The sequence below is a fragment of the Eriocheir sinensis genome, chromosome 11 (genome assembly GCF_024679095.1).
Source record: "Eriocheir sinensis breed Jianghai 21 chromosome 11, ASM2467909v1, whole genome shotgun sequence".
NCBI lineage: Eukaryota > Metazoa > Arthropoda > Malacostraca > Decapoda > Varunidae > Eriocheir > Eriocheir sinensis.
Genome location: NC_066519.1, coordinates 2,125,479 through 2,150,455, shown reverse-complemented (window position 1 = coordinate 2,150,455; position 24,977 = coordinate 2,125,479). Strand labels below are relative to the sequence as shown.

General features: G+C 46.3%; 2 protein-coding genes and 1 long non-coding RNA gene across 16 annotated transcripts in view; 2 read left to right on the top strand and 1 right to left on the bottom strand.

The window, feature by feature from the left end:
- The window catches only part of LOC126996762 (protein Churchill-like), a 20,567-nt gene extending 11,939 nt beyond the window's left edge, over positions 1-8,628 (top strand). The window contains exons 4-5 of the mRNA XM_050857598.1: positions 2,704-2,902; positions 7,496-8,628. Coding sequence (XP_050713555.1) covers positions 2,704-2,867 — 164 coding nt within the window. The 3' untranslated portion in view covers positions 2,868-2,902; positions 7,496-8,628. The remainder of the gene's footprint in view (positions 1-2,703; positions 2,903-7,495) is intronic.
- On the bottom strand, positions 8,368-9,327 carry LOC126996763 (uncharacterized). The gene is made up of 2 exons (XR_007751479.1): positions 9,264-9,327; positions 8,368-9,159 (listed from the first exon to the last, which is right to left on the bottom strand). It is a non-coding gene; the product is annotated as an uncharacterized LOC126996763 (long non-coding RNA).
- Positions 9,234-24,977, top strand: LOC126996761 (ribitol 5-phosphate transferase FKRP-like). 14 transcript variants are annotated; one of them, XR_007751473.1, is made up of 6 exons: positions 9,234-9,307; positions 17,013-19,708; positions 19,845-19,904; positions 19,974-20,041; positions 20,863-23,481; positions 23,546-24,977. XR_007751473.1 is itself a non-coding variant. In XM_050857597.1 (2 exons), exon 2 carries the CDS (start codon positions 17,188-17,190, stop codon positions 18,715-18,717), a length of 1,530 nt encoding a protein of 509 aa, XP_050713554.1. In that variant the 5' UTR covers positions 9,234-9,307; positions 17,013-17,187; the 3' UTR covers positions 18,718-19,919. The 14 variants fall into 14 exon arrangements, 1 of the variants encoding a protein (XP_050713554.1); XR_007751474.1 differs by lacking the exon at positions 19,974-20,041 and having other exon boundaries at positions 17,013-19,640; XR_007751471.1 differs by lacking the exon at positions 19,845-19,904 and having other exon boundaries at positions 19,913-20,041.

Below are 24,977 nucleotides of genomic sequence, written 5' to 3'. Positions count from 1 at the left end.
CCCCTTCCTCTGGTCTTACTTCACTGCTCTATGCCACTGTATCCCTTGCTTCTCAGGGCTCACATGTTACCACCCTCATACCCTCCTTCCAGAATCCACACTTCCCCTTACACTACAGAATTCCCAATGGCCTCCCTTCCCCTTCCTCTGGTCTTACCTCACTGATCCATGCCACTGTATCCCTTGCTTCTCAGGGCTCACATGTTACCACCCTCATCCCATCCTTCCAGAATCCACACTTCCCCTAACACTACAGAACCCCCAATGGCCTTCCTTCCCCTTCCTCGGGTCTTACCTCACTGCTCTATGCCACTGTATCCCTTGCTTCTCAGGGCCCACATGTTACCACCCTCATACCATCCTTCCAGAATCCACACTTCCCCTTACACTGCAGAACCCCCAATGGCCTTCCTTCCCCTTCCTCGGGTATTACCTCACTGGTCTATGCCACTGTATCCCTTGCTTCTTCAGGGCTCACATGTTACCACCCTCATACCCTCCTTCCAGAATCCACACTTCCCCTTACACTGCAGAACCCCCACCAGCCTTCCTTCCCCTTCCTCTGGTCTTACTTCACTGCTCTATGCCACTGTATCCCTTGCTTCTCAGGGCCCACATGTTACCACCCTCATACCCTCCTTCCAGAATTCACACTTTCCCTTCCACTACAGAATTCCCAACCACATTCTCCTCACCTTACCTTCTACAGGGTGTTATGTACTACTCTCCTCCTCTCCTTTCAGACTCACTAACTCTACTTTAACTTACACTAACTTTAATTTTGGGTCATTATTGGCGCTCGTACGGCAGTTTTAGGGCATGAAAAATGATATATGCAATGTTCTGAGTGTACGAGAATCTGGCAACCCAACCTAATCCAAGTTTACCTTGACCCTATAGCTCCTCCTCCTCCTCCTCCCTGCGTCCGTGTCCTTGGTTTATTGCTTTATAGTCGGTCATTTCACACTTCTGTCGCTCCTTCCAGCCTCGCAAGTAAGCACCCCATACAACACACACACGGTAGCTGCTTCTCACCTAATCTCCGTATCCATTATGCAAGAGTTAATGAGCATCTTCAGTCTTTCATCCCTTGCACTGGTTAACCTCAGTAGCAGCCTCTCTCCCTCCCTTATCAGCCTCACAAGTAAGCACCCCATACAACATACACAGGGCAGGTGTTTCTCATTTAATCTCGGTATCCCTTATGCAAGAGTTCACCAGCATCTTCAGTCTTTCATCCCTTGCACTGGTTAACCTCAGTAGCAGCCTCCCTCCCTCCCTTATCAGCCTCACAAGTAAGCACCCCATACAACACACACGGTAGCTGCCTCTCACTTAATCTCCGTATCCCTTATGCAAGAGTTCACCAGCATCTTCAGTCTTTCATCACTTGCACTGGTTAACCTCAGCAGTAGCCTCCCTCCCTCCCTCCCTTATCAGCCTCACAAGGAAGTACCCCATACAACACACACAGGGCAGGTGTTTCTCATTTAATCTCCATATCCATTATGCAAGAGTTCACCAGCATCTTCAGTCTTTCATCCCTTGCACTGGTCCTCTCAGCAGCCTCCCTCCCTCCCACCCAAGTCTCTGTGGCCACCTTTTATTTTAAAACCGAGTCATTCGTCACTGGAACAATCTTCCTTCAGAAGTAGTAAATGCGAATACCATCAACTCCTTCAAATATAGAATCGACCGTCACTTCGCTGCGTCAGGAGTGAACTGAATATTGAGGTAGATATTTTCAGACAGATTGCAGCAAGACCTCAACCTATATTCATATAATTCTCCCCCACAACCCAGATTGCAAGTAGCGTAAGTCAACAATAGAGTACAGCAACAGTTAATGTCCGCATGACAGGTGGAGTGAGGTGTGGGTGCAGTAAGGTGACAGGTTACTGGTGCCGTGAATAGTACCGCCGGTAAAACTAGGATCAAGCCTCCACCTGTGCCCCTGAAACTACACCTCACCCACCGTGAGTATTGGGGGGGATTCTGGGGCTGCCCTGTGGCCACTGTCCTCTCCAGTCTCCGTGTATTTCTATGTTCTTGTATCTGTTCCTCAATATCGAGGTGCTTTTCATCTGCTCCTCAATGTCAAGGTAACTTTCATCTGCTCCCCAGGCCCCAAGTGGCTGTCGAGCATATTAAATAACCAATCAGGCAACCACGTAATGAGCCAATAGGCTTTCGGTTGCCTGCATTTCCATGTTTCCATGTTTCTTGTGACTCCAACTATTTCACAAAGGGATTATCAAGTAAGTTAAGTTTGGGGCATAGGCCATAACCTGCATCCTCAGTCTTTCACCCCTTGCACTGGACAACTCAACAGCCTCCCTCCCTCCCTCCCTCCCATGTCTCTGTGGCCTCCTTCCTGTGACTTCAACTATTTCACAAAGGGGATATCAAGTAAGTTAAGTTTGGGGCATAGGCCATAACCTGCATCTTCAGTCTTTCATCCCTTGCACTTGACCACTCAGCAGCCTCCCTCCCTCCCTCCACATCCATGTCTCTGTGGCCTCCTTCCTGTGACTTCAACTATTTCACAAAGGGGATATCAAGTAAGTTAAGTTTGGGGCATAGGCCATAACCTGCATCTTCAGTCTTTCATCCCTTGCACTGGTCCACTCAGCAGCAGCCTCCCTCCCTCCCTCCACATCCTCTTCATCTGTGTCCCAACTCTACCTTACTTCACCCTTCCAGATGTGTGTGGAGAGTGCCAACACGTGGTAGCCCGGCACCTTCATGTCTTCTGGGTGGAGGACGGCTATCAGAACTACACGATGAGCTGCATGCTGTGTGGAGGGGCTGAGGACACGCGATCCTGCCTCCCTGATGACCCGCGCTTTGAGGCCGCCCTATTCTGAGGCAGCCACGACACACAGCCACAGACCCAGCAAAGGTACATATCCACTCTACCTTGAACAGTTCTGACTCCTGAGGCAAGCAAGGTACATATCCCCTCTCCCTTGAACAGTTCTGACTCCTGAGGCAAGCAAGGTACATATCCCCTCTCCCTTGAACAGTTCTGAGGCAAGCAAGGTACATATCCCCTCTCCCTTGAACAGTTCTGAGGCAAGCAAGGTACATATCCCCTCTGCCTTGAACTGTCCTGAGGCAAGCAAGGTACATATCCACTCTACCTTGAACAGTTCTGAGGCAAGCAAGGTACATATCCCCTCTGCCTTGAACAGTTCTGAGGCAAGCAAGGTACATATCCCCTCTGCCTTGAACAGTTCTGAGGCAAGCAAGGTACATATCCCCTCTGCCTTGAACAGTTCTGAGGCAAGCAAGGTACATATCCCCTCTGCCTTGAACAGTTCTGAGGCAAGCAAGGTACATATCCCCTCTCCCTTGAACAGTTCTGAGGCAAGCAAGGTACATATCCACTCTACCTTGAACAGTTCTGAGGCAAGCAAGGTACATATCCACTCTACCTTGAACAGTTCTGAGGCAAGCAAGGTACATATCCACTCTACCTTGAACAGTTCTGACTCCTGAGGCAAGCAAGGTACATATCCCCTCTCCCTTGAACAGTTCTGAGGCAAGCAAGGTACATATCCCCTCTCCCTTGAACAGTTCTGAGGCAAGCAAGGTACATATCCCCTCTGCCTTGAACAGTTCTGAGGCAAGCAAGGTACATATCCCCTCTGCCTTGAACAGTTCTGAGGCAAGCAAGGTACATATCCCCTCTCCCTTGAACAGTTCTGAGGCAAGCAAGGTACATATCCACTCTGCCTTGAACAGTTCTGAGGCAAGCAAGGTACATATCCCCTCTGCCTTGAACAGTTCTGAGGCAAGCAAGGTACATATCCCCTCTGCCTTGAACAGTTCTGAGGCAAGCAAGGTACATATCCCCTCTGCCTTGAACAGTTCTGAGGCAAGCAAGGTACATATCCCCTCTGCCTTGAACAGTTCTGAGGCAAGCAAGGTACATATCCCCTCTGCCTTGAACAGTTCTGAGGCAAGCAAGGTACATATCCACTCTGCCTTGAACAGTTCTGAGGCAAGCAAGGTACATATCCCCTCTGCCTTGAACAGTTCTGAGGCAAGCAAGGTACATATCCCCTCTCCCTTGAACAGTTCTGAGGCAAGCAAGGTACATATCCCCTCTCCCTTGAACAGTTCTGAGGCAAGCAACATACATATCCACTCTGCCATGAACTGTTCTGAGGCAAGCAAGGTACATATCCCCTCTGCCTTGAACAGTTCTGAGGCAAGCAAGGTACATATCCCCTCTCCCTTGAACAGTTCTGAGGCAAGCAAGGTACATATCCCCTCTCCCTTGAACAGTTCTGAGGCAAGCAAGGTACATATCCCCTCTGCCTTGAACTGTTCTGAGGCAAGCAAGGTACATATCCACTCTACCTTGAACAGTTCTGAGGCAAGCAAGGTACATATCCCCTCTCCCTTGAACAGTTCTGAGGCAAGCAAGGTACATATCCACTCTGCCTTGAACAGTTCTGAGGCAAGCAAGGTACATATCCCCTCTCCCTTGAACTGTTCTGAGGCAAGCAAGGTACATATCCCCTCTGCCTTGAACAGTTCTGAGGCAAGCAAGGTACATATCCCCTCTCCCTTGAACAGTTCTGAGGCAAGCAAGGTACATATCCCCTCTGCCTTGAACAGTTCTGAGGCAAGCAAGGTACATATCCCCTCTCCCTTGAACAGTTCTGAGGCAAGCAAGGTACATATCCACTCTACCTTGAACAGTTCTGACTCCTGAGGCAAGCAAGGTACATATCCCCTCTGCCTTGAACAGTTCTGAGGCAAGCAAGGTACATATCCCCTCTGCCTTGAACTGTTCTGAGGCAAGCAAGGTACATATCCCCTCTGCCTTGAACAGTTCTGAGGCAAGCAAGGTACATATCCCCTCTGCCTTGAACAGTTCTGAGGCAAGCAAGGTACATATCCCCTCTGCCTTGAACAGTTCTGAGGCAAGCAAGGTACATATCCACTCTACCTTGAACAGTTCTGAGGCAAGCAAGGTACATATCCCCTCTCCCTTGAACAGTTCTGAGGCAAGCAAGGTACATATCCACTCTGCCTTGAACAGTTCTGAGGCAAGGTACATATCCCCTCTCCCTTGAACAGTTCTGAGGCAAGCAAGGTACATATCCACTCTGCCTTGAACAGTTCTGAGGCAAGCAAGGTACATATCCCCTCTCCCTTGAACAGTTCTGAGGCAAGCCAGGTACATATCCCTCTCCTTGAACAGTTCTGAGGCAAGCAAGGTACATATCCACTCTACCTTGAACAGTTCTGAGGCAAGCAAGGTACATATCCACTCTACCTTGAACAGTTCTGATTCCTGAGGCAAGCAAGGTACATATCCCCTCTGCCTTGAACTGTTCTGAGGCAAGCAAGGTACATATCCACTCTGCCTTGAACAGTTCTGAGGCAAGCAAGGTACATATCCACTCTACCTTGAACAGTTCTGAGGCAAGCAAGGTACATATCCCCTCTCCCTTGAACAGTTCTGAGGCAAGCAAGGTACATATCCACTCTGCCTTGAACTGTTCTGAGGCAAGCACGGTACATATCCCTCTGCCTTGAACTGTTCTGAGGCAAGCAAGGTACATATCCCCTCTGCCTTGAACTGTTCTGAGGCAAGCAAGGTACATATCCCCTCTACCTTGAACAGTTCTGAGGCAAGCAAGGTACATATCCCCTCTGCCTTGAACAGTTCTGAGGCAAGCAAGGTACATATCCCCTCTACCTTGAACAGTTCTGAGGCAAGCAAGGTACATATCCCCTCTCCCTTAAACAGTTCTGAGGCAAGCAAGGTACATATCCCCTCTGCCTTGAACAGTTCTGAGGCAAGCAAGGTACATATCCCCTCTGCCTTGAACTGTTCTGAGGCAAGCAAGGTACATATCCCCTCTGCCTTGAACTGTTCTGAGGCAAGCAAGGTACATATCCACTCTACCTTGAACAGTTCTGAGGCAAGCAAGGTACATATCCCCTCTGCCTTGAACTGTTCTGAGGCAAGCAAGGTACATATCCCCTCTGCCTTGAACAGTTCTGAGGCAAGCAAGGTACATATCCCCTCTGCCTTGAACTGTTCTGAGGCAAGCAAGGTACATATCCCCTCTGCCTTGAACTGTTCTGAGGCAAGCAAGGTACATATCCCCTCTGCCTTGAACTGTTCTGAGGCAAGCAAGGTACATATCCCCTCTGCCTTGAACAGTTCTGAGGCAAGCAAGGTACATATCCCCTCTGCCTTGAACAGTTCTGAGGCAAGCAAGGTACATATCCACTCTACCTTGAACAGTTCTGAGGCAAGCAAGGTCATATCCACTCTACCTTGAACAGTTCTGAGGCAAGCAAGGTACATATCCCCTCTGCCTTGAACAGTTCTGAGGCAAGCAAGGTACATATCCACTCTACCTTGAACAGTTCTGAGGCAAGCAAGGTACATATCCACTCTGCCTTGAACAGTTCTGAGGCAAGCAAGGTACATATCCACTCTACCTTGAACAGTTCTGAGGCAAGCAAGGTACATATCCACTCTACCTTGAACAGTTCTGAGGCAAGCAAGGTACATATCCACTCTACCTTGAACAGTTCTGAGGCAAGCAAGATATCCTCTGCCTTGAACAGTTCTGAGGCAAGCAAGGTACATATCCACTCTGCCTTGAACAGTTCTGAGGCAAGCAAGGTACATATCCACTCTACCTTGAACAGTTCTGACTCCTGAGGCAAGCAAGGTACATATCCACTCTACCTTGAACAGTTCTGACTCCTGAGGCAAGCAAGGTACATATCCACTCTACCTTGAACAGTTCTGAGGCAAGCAAGGTACATATCCCCTCTGCCTTGAACAGTTCTGAGGCAAGCAAGGTACATATCCCCTCTGCCTTGAACTGTTCTGAGGCAAGCAAGGTACATATCCCCTCTGCCTTGAACTGTTCTGAGGCAAGCAAGGTACATATCCCCTCTGCCTTGAACTGTTCTGAGGCAAGCAAGGTACATATCCCCTCTGCCTTGAACTGTTCTGAGGCAAGCAAGGTACCTAGCATTTCTCCCTCAACCCTTTGCTGTCCCGTTCCACACACACAAGGATTTAGGAAAGCTAGGAAAGTTGGTCTCCCTTCGCACACATAACTCTGGTGGCCATTAATTCACCCTTTTCCTTCCCCTTCCACACACCCACAAGGATATAGGAAAGCCAGGAAAGCCAGCCTGCCAGTTTGTGGTATCTTCAAACACATGATAGCCAGCACCTCATGGTATAGATCAAGAAAGAATTACCTCACTCTCTTGTATAGAAGGTCTCATTAGTATATATTTTTCTCCTTTCTGCTCAGTCAGTCTCTCTTGTTATCCACTTCCATATTTGTATATCGAGGGAGTTGTGTTTTGGTCTGTATATCAACTTTTTATTTTCACTTCATACCCCTTCACATATCTTAATAATAATAATAATAATAATAATAATAATAATAATCACATCCTCAGCACCATATATTATTACGCACCTCCCTTTCCTCAGGTCTCCGCCAGTACAGCCTTAGCCAGCCAGCCCTTGGGAGACCCTTAGCGCTGCCCTTTTCTGCCCCTAGCGCACACACACGCCTTCAGCCAGACCTTGGGATAACGTCACCCCCGGCTTTGTTTACGCTACAGTGAGTGGGTCAATGTGTGTGTTTATGTAGAGTCTTACTGGCGGAGTGAGAGAGTAAGGAGTGTAGGTTTCTGTGTAGTGTTGTGGTGAAGGTTCTTGTGATTTCCTGTTAGTCAGCAAGCATTGGTGACTTTGTGATTCGCTGTTAGTCTGCAAGCATTGGTGACTTACTAACGATTGTGTGTGCATGTGTATGTGAGTCAGCTGTGCATGAGTGGAGACAGGCTTAGTAAGAGTGTAGGTTTCCATGTAGTGTTGTAGTGAAGCTTCTCATAACTCACTCATAGTCTGCAAGCACTGTTGACTTACTAACAAGTGTGTGTGTATGTGTGTGGATTAGCTGTGCATCATTAGGAAGGTTTTCATGTGTAGCAAATTGTTTAACCTCCAAAATTGCTGTTAGTCTGCAAGCACTGTTGACTTAACCCTCTCGCGCCCGATGACATGTTTCGCGTCATCAAGGGTAAAAAGGTCCTGGCGCCCGATGACGTAAGACGCATCATAAAAGTTTAAAAATTGATTAAAAATTAGTTTTCGGTGAAACTGCGTCAAATTTGGGAGCGTCATTTGTTAGGATAAGTTTCTTAATGGTAACATATGGCAACCTTCCTAAGGAGCGTAGATGAGGATTCCTTGATGTCATTCTGGGCCTGGCATCACTGAAAGTCTAAGTGGTTGTGTGTGAGTGAGTGTTTCCATAGTGTAACTCTTGGCTGGGTGTGACGAGAACTGATTCCTTGATGTCATTCTGGGCCTGGCATCACTGAAAGCCTAATTGGTTGTGTGTGAGTGAGTGTTTCCATAGTGTAACTCTTGGCTGGGTGTGACGAGAACTGATTCCTTGATGTCATTCTGGGCCTGGCATCACTGAAAGCCTAAGTGGTTGTGTGTGAGTGAGTGTTTCCATGGCATAACTCTTGGCTGGGTGTGACGAGAGCTGAATTTCTTATGTCATTCTGGGCCTGGCATCACTGAAAGTCTAATTGGTTGTGTGTGAGTGAGTGTTTCCATGGCATAACTCTTGGCTTGGTGTGACGAGAACTGAATTCCCTATGTCATTCTGGGCCTGGCATCACTGAAAGCCTAATTGGTTGTGTGTGAGTGAGTGTTTCCATGGCATAACTCTTGGCTGGGTGTGACGAGAACTGAATTTCTTATGTCATTCTGGGCCTGGCATCACTGAAAGTCTAAGTGGTTGTGTGTGAGTGAGTGTTTCCATGGCATAACTCTTGGCCGGGTGTGACAAGAACTGATTCCTTGATGTCATTCTGGGTCAAGTAAATGTGTACCTTGTTTTGTATGTATTATGTATTCAACTTTTGTCAATAAACTAATGGACTAACTAACTGTCTAACTAAATAACTAACTACTTAACTGTCTGTCTAACTAACTAACTGTCTAACTAACTGTCTGGGCTGCTGCTAATGTGGAATGTTCTCTTAGTACTCAAACATGTCTTTAGAGCAGAGCAGGTTAGTGTGTGTTCTCTGTGGTGTGGTGAGGGGATACTATTACAAACTGAAGCCCTGAACCTGAGACTTATATAATTTCTTCCTGGGTGTTTATAGCAAGGCAGGTTAGTGTGTGTTCTCTGTGACAGGTTGAGCGGATACCATTACAGACTGATGCCCTGAACCTGAGACTGATATAATTTCTTCCTGGGTGTTTATAGCAAGGCAGGTTAGTGTGTGTTCTCTGTGACAGGTTGAGCGGATACTATTACAAACTGAAGCCCTGAACCAAGATTTTTACGATTTCTTCCTGGGTGTTTATAGCAAGGCAGGTTAGTGTGTCTCTGTGGCGTGGTGAGCGGATACTATTACAAACTGATGCCAAGATTTGTTGCTATTAAAACTTACTATTGAACTTGCTATTGAACTCCTGAACCTAATATTTGTTGCTATTCTAAAATGATAAACTGAGGTCAGGATTTTTACAGTGTCATCTCTGTGTTGACGAGTGTAAGTGAATGTGTTTATAAGCAAGATAGCTGTTGGTGAATGTGCAAAGTTACAGCGCAAGATAGAGCAAGATAGTTACACTGGAAGACAGCAAGACAAGACACCACAGCAAGATAGCAAGACACCAAACCAAGATAGCAAGACAAAGTAGCAAGGCAAAACAAAGATAATCACAGCAGAAGACATCAAGAAAACAAGATAGCGAACCAAGATAGTAAGATTTTTTTTTTTTTTTTTTTGTTGCCATATTTGTATCCGCAATTCTTGTTTAAACGTTGCTGGGTACACTGTCATAAATCCTCTTCTAGTACCTGACTGTCCTCTCTGAATCAATATCGGCTGGCCTCGAAAAATTGGTGCACGGAACTTTGTGTGTTGAGAGCCTTAGGTTATCTCAATGCTATCTCAGTGTTGGCAGTTCTGATTTATTTTATTCTGGCTACACTGTTCTAATACATTCCCTAGTACCTGTCTGTCCTTTCTGACACAATATCGACTGCCTTTGAAAAATTGGTGCACGGAACTTTGTGTGTTGAGAGCCTTAGGTTATCTCAATGCTATCTCTCTCTTGGAAATTCTGATTTATTTTATTCTGGGTACACTGTCCTAATTCCTCTCCTAGTACCTGACTGTCCTCTCTGAATCATTATCGGCTGCCCTTGAAAAATTGGTGCACGGAACTTTGTGTGTTGAGAGCCTTAGGTTATCTCAATGCTACCTAAGTGTTGGGAATTCTGATTTATTTTATTCTGGGTACACTGTCCTAAATCCTCTCCTAGTACCTGACTGTCCTCTCTGAATCGTTATCGGCTGCCCTTGAAAAATTGGTGCACGGAACTTTGTGTGTTGAGAGCCTTAGGTTATCTCAATGCTATCTCTCTGTTGGGAATTCTAATTTATTTTACTCTGGCTACACTGTCCTAAATCCTCTTCTAGTACCTGTCTGTCCTTTCTGAATCAATATCGGCTGGCCTTAAAAAATTGGTGCACGGAACTTTGTGTGTTGAGAGCCTAAGGTTATCCCAGTGTTGACGATTCCAGTTTTCCCGTGATACTGTTGTGTTGAAAGGCTGCTCCTGTGTTGCATGTGTTACCTATAATCCACTGACCTTCCTGTGTTGAAAGCCTAAGGTTACGAGTTCCATATGTGTTGGTAATTTGTGTTTTCATGTGATGCTGTTGTGTCATAAGGTTCCTCTTGTGTGTGTGTGTGTGTGTGTGTGTGTGTTGCATTTGGTACATAAGGCACTCAGGTTGATGTGCTGAGGACCCCAAGGTATGTGTATTTACCTAGTTGTAATACAGAGGCCCTGAGCTACACTGTCTGGTCCTGTCCCCATGTCTAAATTCATCCAGTTTCCCCTTAAATTCCCACACAGTCTTTGCCTCCTCCTCTTCTTCTTCCTCTGATTCATTCCAAGTACTCATCTTTTTTATATGTATATCAAGAAATCATAATATACATTGTCCCTGAGATACACTGTCTGGTCCTGTCCCCGTGTCTAAATTCATCCAGTGCCCCCTTAAATTCCCACACAGTCTTTGCCTCCTCCTCTTCTTCTTCCTCTGATTCATTCCAAGTATTCATCTTTTTTCTATGTATATCAAGAAATCATAATACACATTGTCCCAGAGATACACTGTCTGGTCCTGTCCCCGTGTCTAAATTCATCCAGTTTCCCCTTAAATTCCTACACAGTCTTTGCCTCCTCCTCTTCTTCTTCCTCTGATTCATTCCAAGTATTCATCTTTTTTATATGTATATCAAGAAATCATAATATACATTGTCCCTGAGATACACTGTCTGGTCCTGTCCCCATGTCTAAATTCATCCAGTTCCCCCTTAAATTCCCACACAGTCTTTGCCTCCTCCTCTTCTTCTTCCTCTGATTCATTCCAAGTACTCATCTTTTTCTATGTATATCAAGAACTCATAATATACATTGTCCCTGAGATACACTGTCTGGTCCTGTCCCCGTGTCTAAATTCATCCAGTTTCCCCTTAAATTCCTACATAGTCTTTGCCTCCTCCTCTTCTTCTTTCTCTGATTCATTCCAAGTATTCATCTTTTTCTATGTATATCAAGAAATCATAATAAACATTGTCCCTGAGATACACTGTCTGGTCCTGTCCCCTTGTCTAAATTCATCCAGTTTCCCCTTAAATTTCCACACAGTCTTTGCCTCCTCCTCTTCTTTGTCTGATTCATTCCAAGTACTCATCTTTTTCTATGTATATCAAGGAATCATAATATACATTGTCCCTGAGATACACTGTCTGGTCCTGTCCCCGTGTCTAAATTCATCCAGTTTCCCCTTAAATTCCTACATAGTCTTTGCCTCCTCCTCTTCTTCTTTCTCTGATTCATTCCAAGTATTCATCTTTTTCTATGTATATCAAGAAATCATAATAAACATTGTCCCTGAGATACACTCTCTGGTCCTGTCCCAGTGTCTAAATTCATCCAGTTTCCCCTTAAATTCCCACACAGTCTTTGCCTCCTCCTCTTCTTCTTCCTCTGATTCATTCCAAGTACTCATCTTTTTTATATGTATATCAAGAAATCATAATATACATTGTCCCTGAGATACACTGTCTGGTCCTGTCCCCGTGTCTAAATTCATCCAGTTCCCCCTTAAATTCCCACACAGTCTTTGCTTCTTCTTCTTCTTCTTTTTCTGATTCATTATAAGTCTTCATTTTTCTGTGGTCTTGTGTAGGTCATTCCATTTATATATTTCTCCTTCTTGCGATGGTGTTGTTTTGAAAGGCTCCTGTGTTGTGGTGTTTATGGTGCTGTGTTGTGTTGTCTTTGATGGTGTTATGGTGAGACTTCTGTGCCATTAGAAGCCCAAATATTGATGAACTTTTGTGTGTCATGTAAAGTCTTGAACCCGTGACTTCGAAATGTATCTCTCGGAACCTCAGAAATAGCCCAATCTGGTGGGACTTCAGTGCTATTAGTAGCCCAAATTAACCCAACTTTACAGAACATGGTTGGTAAAATTAAGGAACTTTTGTGTTATGTAAAGTCTTGAACCTGTGACTTAGAAATGTATCTCTCGGAACCTCAGAAATAGCCCAATCCAGGGAGACTTCAGTGCTATTAGTAGCCCAAATTATCCCAACTTTATGGTACATTGTTGGTAAAATTAACAAACTTTTGTGTGTTACGTAAAGTCTTGAACCCCTGACTTCGAAATGTGTCTCTTGGAACCTCAGAAATAGCCCAATCTGGTGAGACTTCAGTGCTATTAGAAGCCCAAATTAACCCAACTTTACTATACATTGTTGGTAAAATTAAAAACTTTTGCATGTTATGTAAAGTCTTGAACCCATGACTTAGAAATGCACCTCACAGAACCTCAGAAATAGCTTGATCTTGTGAGACTTCAGTGCCATTAGAAGCAAATAATTAGCTTAACTTTATGATACATTGTTGGTAAAATTGATGAACTTTTGTGTGTTATGTAAAGTCTTGAACCCGTGACTTAGAAATGCGTCTCACAGAACCTCAGAAATAGCCCAATCTGGTGAGACTTCCGTGCCATTAATAGCCCAAATTAACCCAACTTTACGATATATTGTTGATAAAATTAAAAACTTTTGTGTGTTATGTAAAGTCTTGAACCCGTGACTTAGAAATATATCTTAGAACCTCAGAAATAGCCCAATCTGGTGAGACTTCTATGTCATTAGTAGCCCAAATTAACCCAACATTACGGTACATTGTTGGTAAAATTTGTGTACTTTTGTGTGTTATGTAAAGTCTTGAAACTGGGACTTACGAATGCCTCTCACAGAACCTCAGAAATAGCCCAATCTGGTTACTTCCGTGCCATTAATAGCCCAAATTAACCCAACTTTACAATATATTGTTGGTAAAATTAAAAACTTTTGTGTTATGTAAAGTCTTGAACCCCTGACTTAGAAATGTATCTCTCGAAACCTCAGAAATAGCTTGATCTTGTGAGACTTCTGTGCCATTAGTAGCAAATAATTAGCTTAACTTTATGATACATTGTTGGTAAAATTGATGAACTTTTGTGTGTCATGTAAAGTCTTGAACCCGTGACTTAGAAATGTGTCTCTCGGAACCTCAGAAATAGCCCAATCTGGTGAGACTTCTGTGCCATTAGTAGCCCAAATTATCCCAACATTACAGAACATGGTTGGTAAAATTAAGGAACTTTTGTGTGTCATGTAAAGTCTTGAACCCCTGACTTAGAAATGCGTCTCACAGAACCTCAGAAATAGCCCGATCTGGTGAGACTTCAGTGCCATTAATAGCCCAAATTATCCCAACTTTATGGTACATTGTTGGTAAAATTAACAAACTTTTGTGTGTTACGTAAAGTCTTGAACCCGTGACTTCGAAATGTGTCTCTCGGAACCTCAGAAATAGCCCGATTTGGTGAGACTTCTGTGCCATTAGTAGCCCAAATTATCCCAACTTTACGATATATTGTTGATAAAATTAAAAACTTTTGTGTGTTATGTAAAGTCTTGAACCCCTGACTTAGAAATATGTCTCTCGGAACCTCAGAAATAGCCCAATCTGGTGAGACTTCAGTGCTATTAGTAGCCCAAATTAACCCAACTTTATGATACATTGTTGGTAAAATTGATGAACTTTTGTGTGTCATGTAAAGTCTTGAACCCGTGACTTAGAAATGTGTCTCTCGGAACCTCAGAAATAGCCCGATTTAGTGAGACTTCTGTGCCATTAGTTGCCCAAATTATCCCAACATTACAGAACATGGTTGGTAAAATTAAGGAACTTTTGTGTCATGTAAAGTCTTGAACCCCTGACTTAGAAATGCACCTCACAGAACCTCAGAAATAGCCCGATCTGGTGAGACTTCCGTGCCATTAATAGCCCAAATTAACCCAACTTTACGATATATTGTTGGTAAAATTAAAAACTTTTGTGTGTTATGTAAAGTCTTGAACCCCTGACTTAGAAATATGTCTCTTGGAACCTCAGAAATAGCCCAATCTGGTGAGACTTCAGTGCTATTAGTAGCCCAAATTAACCCAACTTTACGATATATTGTTATTAAAATTAAAAACTTTCGTATGTTATGTAAAGTCTTGAACCTGTGACTTAGAAATGTGTCTCTCGGAACCTCAGAAATAGCCCAATCTGGTGAGACTTCAGTGCCATTAGTAGCCCAAATTATCCCAACTTTATGGTACATTGTTGGTAAAATTAACAAACTTTTGTGTGTCATGTAAAGTCTTGAACCCCTGACTTCCGAATGCCTCTCACGGAACCTCGGAAATAACCCAATAGTGAAGCGAACAGGACAAAGGGCTAGCAGTTTTTGGCCGTCTAGAGGAGGCAACACATGGAAAAAAAGGTGTTCTGGAGTTAACAAGTGAAAGAATGATGAGGCAGTAACACACATGGAAGGAATGACACACTCTTATATATACAGTGAAGTGAACAGGACAAAGAGCAAGCAGTTTTTGGCTGTCTAGAGGAGGCAACACATGGAAAAAAAAGGTGTTCTGGAGTTTACAATTGAAAGAATGATGAGGCAGCAACACACATCAGAGGAATGACACACTCTTATATATACAGTGAAGTGAACAGGACAAAGGGCAAGCAATTTTTGGCTGTCTAGAGGAGGCAACACATGGAAAAAAAGGTGTTCTGGAGTTTACAAGTGAAAGAATGATAGGCAAGTAACACACATGGAAGGAATGACACACTCTTATATATACAGTGAAGTGAACAGGACAAAGGGCAAGCAGTTTTTGGCCGTCTAGAGGAGGCAATACATAGAAAAAAAGGTGTTCTGGAGTTTACAAGTGAAAGAATGATGAGGCAGCAACACACATCAGAGGAATGACACACTCTTATATATACAGTGAAGTGAACAGGACAAAGAGCAAGCAGTTTTTGGCTGTCTAGAGGAGGCAACACATGGAAAAAAAAGGTGTTCCGGAGTTTACAAGTGAAAGAATGATGAAGCAGTAACACACATGGAAGGAATGACACACTTATTTATACAGTGAAGTGAACAGGACAAAGGGCAAGCAATTTTTGGCTGTCTAGAGGAGGCAACACATGAAAAAAAAAGGTGTTCTGGAGTTTAAAAGTGAAAGAATTATGAAGCAGTAACACACATCGGAGGAATGACACACTCGATATAAGCAAGTAAAACGAGAGAGGAAATTCAAATGTGTCAAAATAATAATAATAATAAAATAATGAAGGCAAAATGTAGTTGAAAAACCTATTGATGTCGAAAAAGGTACGAGAAAAGAAGAAAACTGGCATTGTAGACGGTAACTTTAGAAAAACGCTTAAATCATTGTCGCTGTTTTATGGTCTCGCTCAAGTTAGGTGTCGACGGATGTGTGTGTGTGTGTGAGTTGCCTGGTGTGTTGCTGTGCCTCGCTGTGTTGTGTTGAGTGTGTGTGTTGCAAGGGGCTGTTGTTGGTGTAGAAATCCTCAGTGTTTTGTGGGGAAATTGAGGAGTGTGTGTTACCGTTCTGTGTTGCACTGTGTTATGAGGGACTGTGTGGTGTGTGTGTGTGTTGCAAGGGACTGTGTTGTAGGAATCCTCAGTAATAGAAGTGAAAGAGTATAGTGTTTTGTGGGGAAATTGAGAAGAGTGTGTGTTCCCGTTCTGTGTTGCGCTGTGTTACGAGGGACTGCGTTGTGGTGTGTGTGTGTGTGTGTGTGTGTGTGTGTGTGTGTGTGTGTGTTGCGAGGGGCTGTGTTGTAGGAATCCTCAGTAATAGAAGTGAAAGAGTATAGCATTTTGTGGGGAAATTGAGGAGTGTGTGTTACTGTTCTCTGTTGTGCTGTGTTACGAGGGACTGTGTTGTGTTGTGTGTGTGTGTGTGTGTGTGTGTGTGTGTGTGTGTGTGTGTGTGTGTGTGTTGCGAGGGGCTGTGTTGTAGGAATCCTCAGTAATAGAAGTGAAAGAGTATAGCATTTTGTGGGGAAATTGAGGAGTGTGTGTTACTGTTCTGTGTTGTGCTGTGTTACGAGGGACTGTGTTGTGGTGTGTTGCGAGAGGTTGTTTTTCTGGGCATCATCAGTAAGAGTATAGCGTTTTGTGCAAAATTGAGGTGTTTGTAACTGTTCTGTGTTGTGTTGTTGTGTTACGAGGGACAGTTTTGTGGTGCTCGGTGTTGCAATGGTACCAAATGTCAATACTAATAAGGAGGTGTTTCTATATTGCGTTGTGGTGTGAGGGCAGGCAGTGTTGCTTTATGAAGAGGTGAAGAAAAGTGGAGTGTTTGTAAGTATTCTGTGTTGTGTTGTTGTGTGTTACAAGGGGGTCAGTAATAGGGAAGTGTTTGTGTTAGCATTGTGTTGTGAGGGCAGGCAGTGTTGCTCATGGTGTTGACAAGTGTTGAGGCAGAGGTTGACGACACAAGACTTTCCATTTCTGTGTTCTAGGGGTGAGTGTTGCGGCATGACAGGTGTTGCAGTTTGGTGCCATAAGTCATTGGTTTTGGAACAGCAGCACAGACGGTGACGTCCCTGCCGGTGGCACAGAGGAGGGAGTGTTGAGTGCCCGCCAGAGCCACGGGTCATCGGCGGCACACACACCCGGGGCAGAGTGTGTGGCAGCATGGTGGGCGTGAGGAAGGTGCGGCTGTTGCTGGTGCTGGTGGTGCTGGCGGTGGTGCTGGCGATGGTGCGGTGGGTGGGTCCCAAGCACCGCCTCCTGGCCCGGGGCGGCGGTGGTGGCGGTGGCGGTGGTGTGGAGAGCAGCCCCCCGGCGCGGCAGGACCCCCTGGCAGGGCTGGTGGTCATCCTGCGGGAGTTTGAGGACTACGACAACGACGTGGCGGATACGGCGGCCTCGGTGCTGGTGGCCTGCCGGGGCCGCTGCCGCGTGCTGGTGGCCAGTGATGACCTGGTGTACCCCCCCCTGCGCCTGCCCCCCGGGGCCACCTCCCTGGTGCTGACGCCCAGCCTGATGCGGAGGCGGCCCAGCCTGGCGGAGCACCTGGCCGGCAGCCGCCACGTGCTGCTGCTGCCGGATGGGGCGCGGCTGTCCTCGGCGGCCCAGCTGCTGGACCTGCTGGGGCTGCTGGAGGCGGGGGACACGCGGGGCGTGGCCGTGGGGGTGGGCGGGGCGCCGCTGGTGTGCCACCGCTACACGCTGGACCTGCCGGCCTGGACGCTGTCCGTGGCCCCGGCGCCGGGCAGCGAGGCGTGTGATGCCGTGGCCGGCCGCGCCGCGCTGCTGCTGCCCGCCGCCAGCCTGCTGGAGCTGAGCCTGCCCCTGGCCAGGCCGCTGCCGCTGGCCCTGGGCGTGCAGGGCACGGCACGGGGCTGGAAGGTGCGCGTGGGCCGCGGTGGCCTGCTGGGGGAGGGCCGCCAGCTGCTGGCCACAGAGCACCTGCGCTGGAAGGCAGCGGCGGCGGAGGAGGAGCGGCGCGTGGCTCTCTTCAAGGCCGTGGGGCTGAAGAAGGTGGTGGGGCCAGGCGGGGACGTGCGCTGGTACGGCTGCTCCCGCACCTCCCCGCGCTGCTTCCCCACGGTGGTGCAGGACACCCCGGACTACCTGCTGCGGGGCCGATGGACGCCGCCCTGCTGCCTGGAGGGGCTGAGGGCCACGGCGCGCCACGTGTTCCAGACGCTGCGCGGCTGCCGGGTGCGCTGGTGGCTGGAGGGCGGCTCCCTGCTGGGGGCGGTGCGCAGCGGGGACCTGCTGCCCTGGGACTACGACGTGGACGTGGGCGTGTACGCCTCCGACGCGGAGCGCTGCCCCCCGCTGAGGGCGGCGCGCTGGCAGACGCTGGAGGACACAGACGGCTTCGTGTGGCAGCGCGCCGCAGAGGGCGGCTTCTACCGCGTGCACTACAGCACCGCCAACCACCTGCACGTGGACGTGTTCCCCTTCACAGCGCGCGGCGGCACCATGACGCGCGGCGGGGCCTGGAACACCGGCCACCGCCAGGACGTGGACTTCCCTGAGCACTTCTTGCGGCCCATCGCCTCCGTCAGCTTCGCCGGCGTCATGGCCGCCGCGCCCAACAATGTGCGGGACTTCCTGGAGCTAAAGTTTGGCCCCGGCGTGATAGAGACACCGCAGTACCCAAACCCTGAGGTGCCCCTGCCCGCCAACATGACCGCCCTCCTGCACAGGTAGTGTGTGTGTGTGTGTGTGTGTGTGTGTGTTGGGGAGGGTGTGTCTCAGTGTGTCCTGTGGTTGTATTCCTGTGGCCTCAGGGTTCACATTTTTATACTCCAGTGTTGCTGAAACAGTGGTGCCAATACCTGTGTGTTGACAACCCAGGCAGTGTGCTTGGCAGTGCTCAAAGCTACTGTGTGTGTGTGTGTGTGTGTGTGTGTGTGTTCAGATCTCAGTGTGTGTGTTGTCATGTGCGTAGTGTCTCAGCATCTTTGTTATGCATTCTCTTGGTCCTTTGCCTCTTGTGGAACACTTGAGCCTCTGTGTCACTAAAGTGTTTGACATGAGTTCTGTCAAGTGAAGATAATTTGACAAGTGTTCTGCTAACGATCTACTATAAAAAAAAAATCTCCTCTCTACTTATTTTATGCCATGGTAAAATTTTACTCTCTAAGCTCATAAACTTTCTAATTCAGTAAAGTTTTTGACACAAGTCCTGTCAAGCGAAGATAATTTGACATTGAGAGTTTTTGACAAGTGTCCTACAAATGTTCTACCTCTGCCATGGTAAAATTTGACGTTCTGGGCACGTAAACTTTCAGGTTCAGTAAAGTTTTTGACACAAGTCCTGATGTTGAAGTGATCAGCTGGACAGGAAAGTGAGCATGGAACACCTCTTGTCTACCTCCCCTGTTACCATCCAATATGTGTGTGTCTGTAAGGTTGTGGTGGTGGTGGTGGTGATATGGGTTGACTGTAGTGGTTGTTACGATGGTGCTAGTATGGTTGAATAGTGTGTTATATGGTTGACAGTGAGCCTTTGCTGGGGCAGGATGGAGTACACTAACACCAGACAGAGGACCAGGTGGAGAGGTGGAATTAGAACCTTTGCCGGGGCAGGATGGAGTACACTAACACCAGACAGAGGACCAGGTGGAGAGGTGGAATTAGAACCTTTGTCGGGGCAGGATGGAGCACACTAACACCAGACAGAGGACCAGGTGGAGAGGTGGAATTAGAACCTTTGTCGGGGCAGGATGGAGCACACTAACACCAGACAGAGGACCAGGTGGAGAGGTGGAATTAGAACCTTTGTCGGGGCAGGATGGAGCACACTAACACCAGACAGAGGACAAGGCGGAGAGGTGAAATCAGAACTTTTGACGGGACAGGATGGAGTACACTAACACTAGACAGAGGACCAGGTGGAGAGGTGAAATTAGAACCTTTGTCGGGGGCAGGATGGAGTACACTAACACCAGACAGAGGACAAGGCGGAGAGGTGAAATCAGAACTTTTGACGGGACAGGATGGAGTACACTAACACCAGACAGAGGACCAGGTGGAGAGGTGAAATTAGAACCTTTGTCGGGGGCAGGATGGAGTACACTAACACCAGACAGAGGACCAGGTGGAGAGGTGGAATTAGAACCTTTGCCAGGGCAGGATTGAGTACACTAACACCAGACAGAGAACCAGGTGGAGAGGTGAAATTAGAACCTTTGTCAGGGGCAGGATGGAGTACACTAACACCAGACAGAGGACCAGGTGGAAAGGTGGAATTAGAACCTTTACCGGGGCAGGATGGAGCACACTAACACCAGACAGAGGACCAGGTGGAGAGGTGGAATTAGAACCTTTACCGGGGCAGGATGGAGTACACTAACACCAGACAGAGGACCAGGTGGAGAGGTGGAATTAGAACCTTTGTCGGGGCAGGATGGAGTACACTAACACCAGACAGAGGACCAGGTGGAGAGGTGAAATTAGAACCTTTGTCGGGGGCAGGATGGAGCACACTAACACCAGACAGAGGACCAAGTGGAGAGGTGGAATTAGAACCTTTGTCGGGGCAGGATGGAGTACACTAACACCAGACAGAGAACCAGGTGGAGAGGTGGAATTAGAACCTTTACCGGGGCAGGATGGAGTATACTAACACCAGACAGAGGACCAGGCGGAGAGGTGGAATTAGAACTTTTGACAGGACAGGATGGAGCACACTAACACCAGACAGAGGACAAGGCGGAGAGGTGAAATTAGAACCTTTGTCAGGGGCAGGATGGAGTACACTAACACCAGACAAAGGACAAGGCGGAGAGGTGAAATTAGAACCTTTGTCAGGGGCAGGATGGAGTACACTAACACCAGACAGAGGACCAGGTGGAGAAGGAGGAAGGGGAGGAGGAGGAGGAAGAGGTCACAAAATCAGAAAGGAAAGATTAGCATCATTCCCATTACTATATTGTGTAGGCAAGCGAGCATAGTATAGGAGTCGTTTCATATTATTTCCATTCTTATTTATATATATATCGTGTGCCATCTGTTGCATAAGGAACCACTAATCATATCTCGTGTCCTGTGGCTTCCTTGATGACGAAATCCTACCCCAAAAAACTACTACTGTTGCCCACTGTTAGTACTTTAAACACTAATAGAAATCGGACCTTCGTGTAGGCTCCTGTATCTGCTTGTACGAGAGAGTGAGAGATAAGGAGAGAGTAAGGTTGTGTGTGTATGTGTGTGTGTGTGTGTGTGTGTGTGTGTGTGTTTTGATGTCAGGTTAAAATACATGTACGTCGTTTCTAGCGCATTTTCTTTCGTGTTTTGTGATACTTTTTATAACGTAACAATGAAAACAAAGAGCAATATACGTGTACTGTTTGTGTGTCACGACGAGAGGAGAGAAGGAAGGGTTGTACGGCCATATTCTCAGCTGTTTCCGCGCCTCACATCAACTGTTTCCAAAGGCCAAAGAGGAGGTCAGTTGGATTCTAATGAGTGTTTCTCTAGGTTCGCTGTACAGAGGAAGGGTCAAACTACCACCAGGGTCATGAAGCTACCCCTGGAAATGACCCAAACTTCTACGAAACCATTGTTAAAATCTTTCGTGAGAGTTGTGGCAATTTCCAGGGGTAGTTTTGTGACCCTGGTGGTGGTGTGACCCTTCTTCTGTACCATGAACCTAAGAAACACACATTTGACAAAGCTTCCATAATAGTTTTGGGCATTTCCAGGAGTAGTTTCATGACCCTGGTGGTAGTTTGACCCTTCCTCTGTACCATGAACCGTAGAATGTGTGAGTTTTGGCACTAGTGTTTAACCCAGTAGCAGCATGGATCATGTTTCTTAATGGTCCCTCCAAGCGAAAAAAATGAGAAAAAATCACCCTTCACACAAACCATTTCATAATATATATCAAAGCATTTGTGATCAGATTATGTATCATATATTTTGGGGGGTTTATATCATGGCACAAATTTGGCCCACCGCTGCTACACGAAGCCACAAATTTGGCCCGTCGCTGCAACACAGTGAAGCCACAAATTTGGTCCGTCGCTGCAACACAGTGAAGCCACAAATTTGGTCCGTCGCTGCTACCAGGTTAACAAGGCTTTCATAGGAGTTTTGGGCATTTCCAGGGGTAGTTTCATGACCCTGGTGATAGTTTGACGCTTCCTCTGTACCTTGGACCTTAGAATGTGAGTTTTGGTGCCAGTGTTCAAGAATGTGGGGTCAGGCAGGATGGGTCAGTCTCTCTCTCGTCAACACAAACACTGAGCCAAATAGTAAGTTAGTCTGCCCTGAGAAGCTTTACTGTGTGTTAGTGTGTATGTGAGGTGGTCTTGTGGAGAAGCTTGATCCTCTCTCTGTCTCATGTTAATTATTATTATTATTTTTTTTTCCTCTCCTTCCTTCCTCCTTCCCTCCCTCCTCCCTTTCCTTCTCTCCTTCATTTATTTCTTTTTCTTTTTCTGTTTTTCCTTCTTCCTTTCCTTCCTTCCTTCCTTCCTCTCTCCACATCTTTTTCTCTCTTCCTCTCCCTCCTTCCTTTCTTCCTTCCTTCCTTCCTCCCTCCTTCATTTCATTTTCTCTCTCTCCCTCCTTCCTTCTTTTCTCTCTCCTCCATTTCGTTTGCTCTATATTTTTTGCAGTTTCTTTTTCTTTTCACTTCCTTCCTTCCTTCCTTCCTTCCTTCCACAGTCTCTCCTATATCTCTTCCATTATTTCCGCCGTCCGAGCAAGGTCAACATTTACACAAGACGGACTTCCCAGACATTATATATAAATCGTGTGTAGTGTTTCCCCTCTCGGCCTCAAGCTTTCTGCCTCCCCTGAGCGGCCAAATCATGCTCTTAGCTAAGAGACCTGAGCTTCCTTAGGTGCTGTAGGTTGATGTATTTCCTAGGAGTTCATTGATTCAAAACTACGCCATCGAAAGACAATATTCCCGTGTCCTTGTCCGATAAATACTTCTTCCGTGTAACTATTGAGGTATGTTGGGAGGTAGGAGGAGGGAGGTACTTCTGTGGGTATGAATGTAGGTCAAGGAAGGAAGGAAGGTAGGGAGGTAGATTGGTTAGCGAGGTTAGGTTGTGATCTGATGGCAGTAAATAATTGACTTAGACGCTTCTAGAGACTGAGTTTGCTGAAAGACTTGAGTAGACATTGACTTGGTAGCTATAGACTGAAGGGGCTGGTGAAGTAGCTGAGGTTAGGTTAGGTTAGGTTAGGTTAGGAAGACTTGGGGATATGTTGAAACTTTTTAATGCAGAGAATGGTTGGTTAGGTTAGGTTAGGTGAAGGGGATATGTTGAAACTTTTTAATAAGGAAGAGATGCAGAGAATGGTTGGTTAGGTTAGGTTAGGTGAAGGGGATATGTTGAAACTTTTATGTAAGGAAGAGATGCAGAGAATGGTTGGTTAGGTTAGGTTAGGTGAAGGGGATATGTTGAAACTTTTATGTAAGGAAGAGATGCAGAGAATGGTTGGTTAGGTTAGGTGAAGGGGATATGTTGAAACTTTTATGTAAGGAAGAGATGCAGAGAATGGTTGGTTAGGTTAGGTTAGGTGAAGGGGATATGTTGAAACTTTTTAATAAGGAAGAGATGCAGAGAATGGTTGGTTAGGTTAGGTTAGGTGAAGGGGATATGTTGAAACTTTTATGTAAGGAAGAGATGCAGAGAATGGTTGGTTAGGTTGTGATCTGATGCCCTTGAATGATTGACCTACTACCTCCCTCTTACCTCCCTTCCCTTGCAATCTCTTCTTGTCTTCTTTCATATCGGCTAAAAAGTGTTGCTTCAAAATTCGCTTGGTAAAAATTGTCATCTGGTCATCACTTGCTAACATTGTGAAACCCATCCCTCCCTCGCTCCCTTCCTTCCTTCCTCCCTCCCTTCCTTCCTTCCTTCCTTCCTTCCTTCCCTCCCTCCCTCCCTTCCTCCCTTCCTTCCTTCCTTCCTTCCTCCCTTCCCTTGCAAACTTCTCTTGTCTTATTCGATATTGACTAAAAAATGTTGTTTAAAAATTCGCCATAAAGCTTGTCATCGGGTCATCATTTGAAACCTTATGTAACCCCTTCCTTCCTTCCTTCCTTCCTTCCCTTTCAAACTTCTGTTGTCTTATTCGATATTGACTAAAAAATGTTGTTTAAAAATTCGCCCGGTAAAGCTTGTCATCGGGTCATCATTTGAAACCTTATGTAACCCCTTCCTTCCTTCCTTCCTTCCCTTTCAAACTTCTGTTGTCTTATTCGATATTGACTAAAAAATGTTGTTTAAAAATTTGCCCGGTAAAGCTTGTCATCAGGTCATCATTTGAAACCTTATGTAACCCCTTCCTTCCTTCCTTCCTTCTTTCCTCCCTCCCTTTCTTCCTTCCTTCCTTCCTCCCTTCCTTTGCAAACTTCTCTTGTCTTATTCGATATCGACTAAAAAATGTTGTTTAAAAATTCGCCCGGTAAAGCTTGTCATCGGGTCATCATTTGAAACCTTATGTAACCCCTTCCTTCCTTCCTTCCTTCTTTCCTTCCTCCCTTCCCTTTGCAAACTTCTCTTGTCTTATTTGATATCGACTAAAAAATGTTGTTTAAAAATTCACCCGGTAAAGTTTGTCATCGGGTCATCATTTGAAACCTTATGTAACCTCTTCCTTCCTTCCTTCCTTCCTTCCTTCCTTCCTTCCCTTGCAAACTTCTCTTGTCTTATTCGATATCAACTAAAAATTGTTGTTTAAAAATTCGCCCGGTAAAGCTTGTCATCGGGTCATCATTTGAAACCTTATGTAACTCCTTCCTTCCTTCCTTCCTCCCTCCTTCCCTCCCTCCTCCCTCCTCCCCCTGAGTAATAAGTGCCATCAGTAGAGGCCTCCGCTTGTAGTGTCTCATAAGCACGTCGACGCTTCTGTGTTTGTCATCGGCGGTGATCGAGGTGGAGCGAGTCGGCCGTCTGTATCCACCGCCATGCTAGTGATGCTCAATAAAAAAATGTCATGCA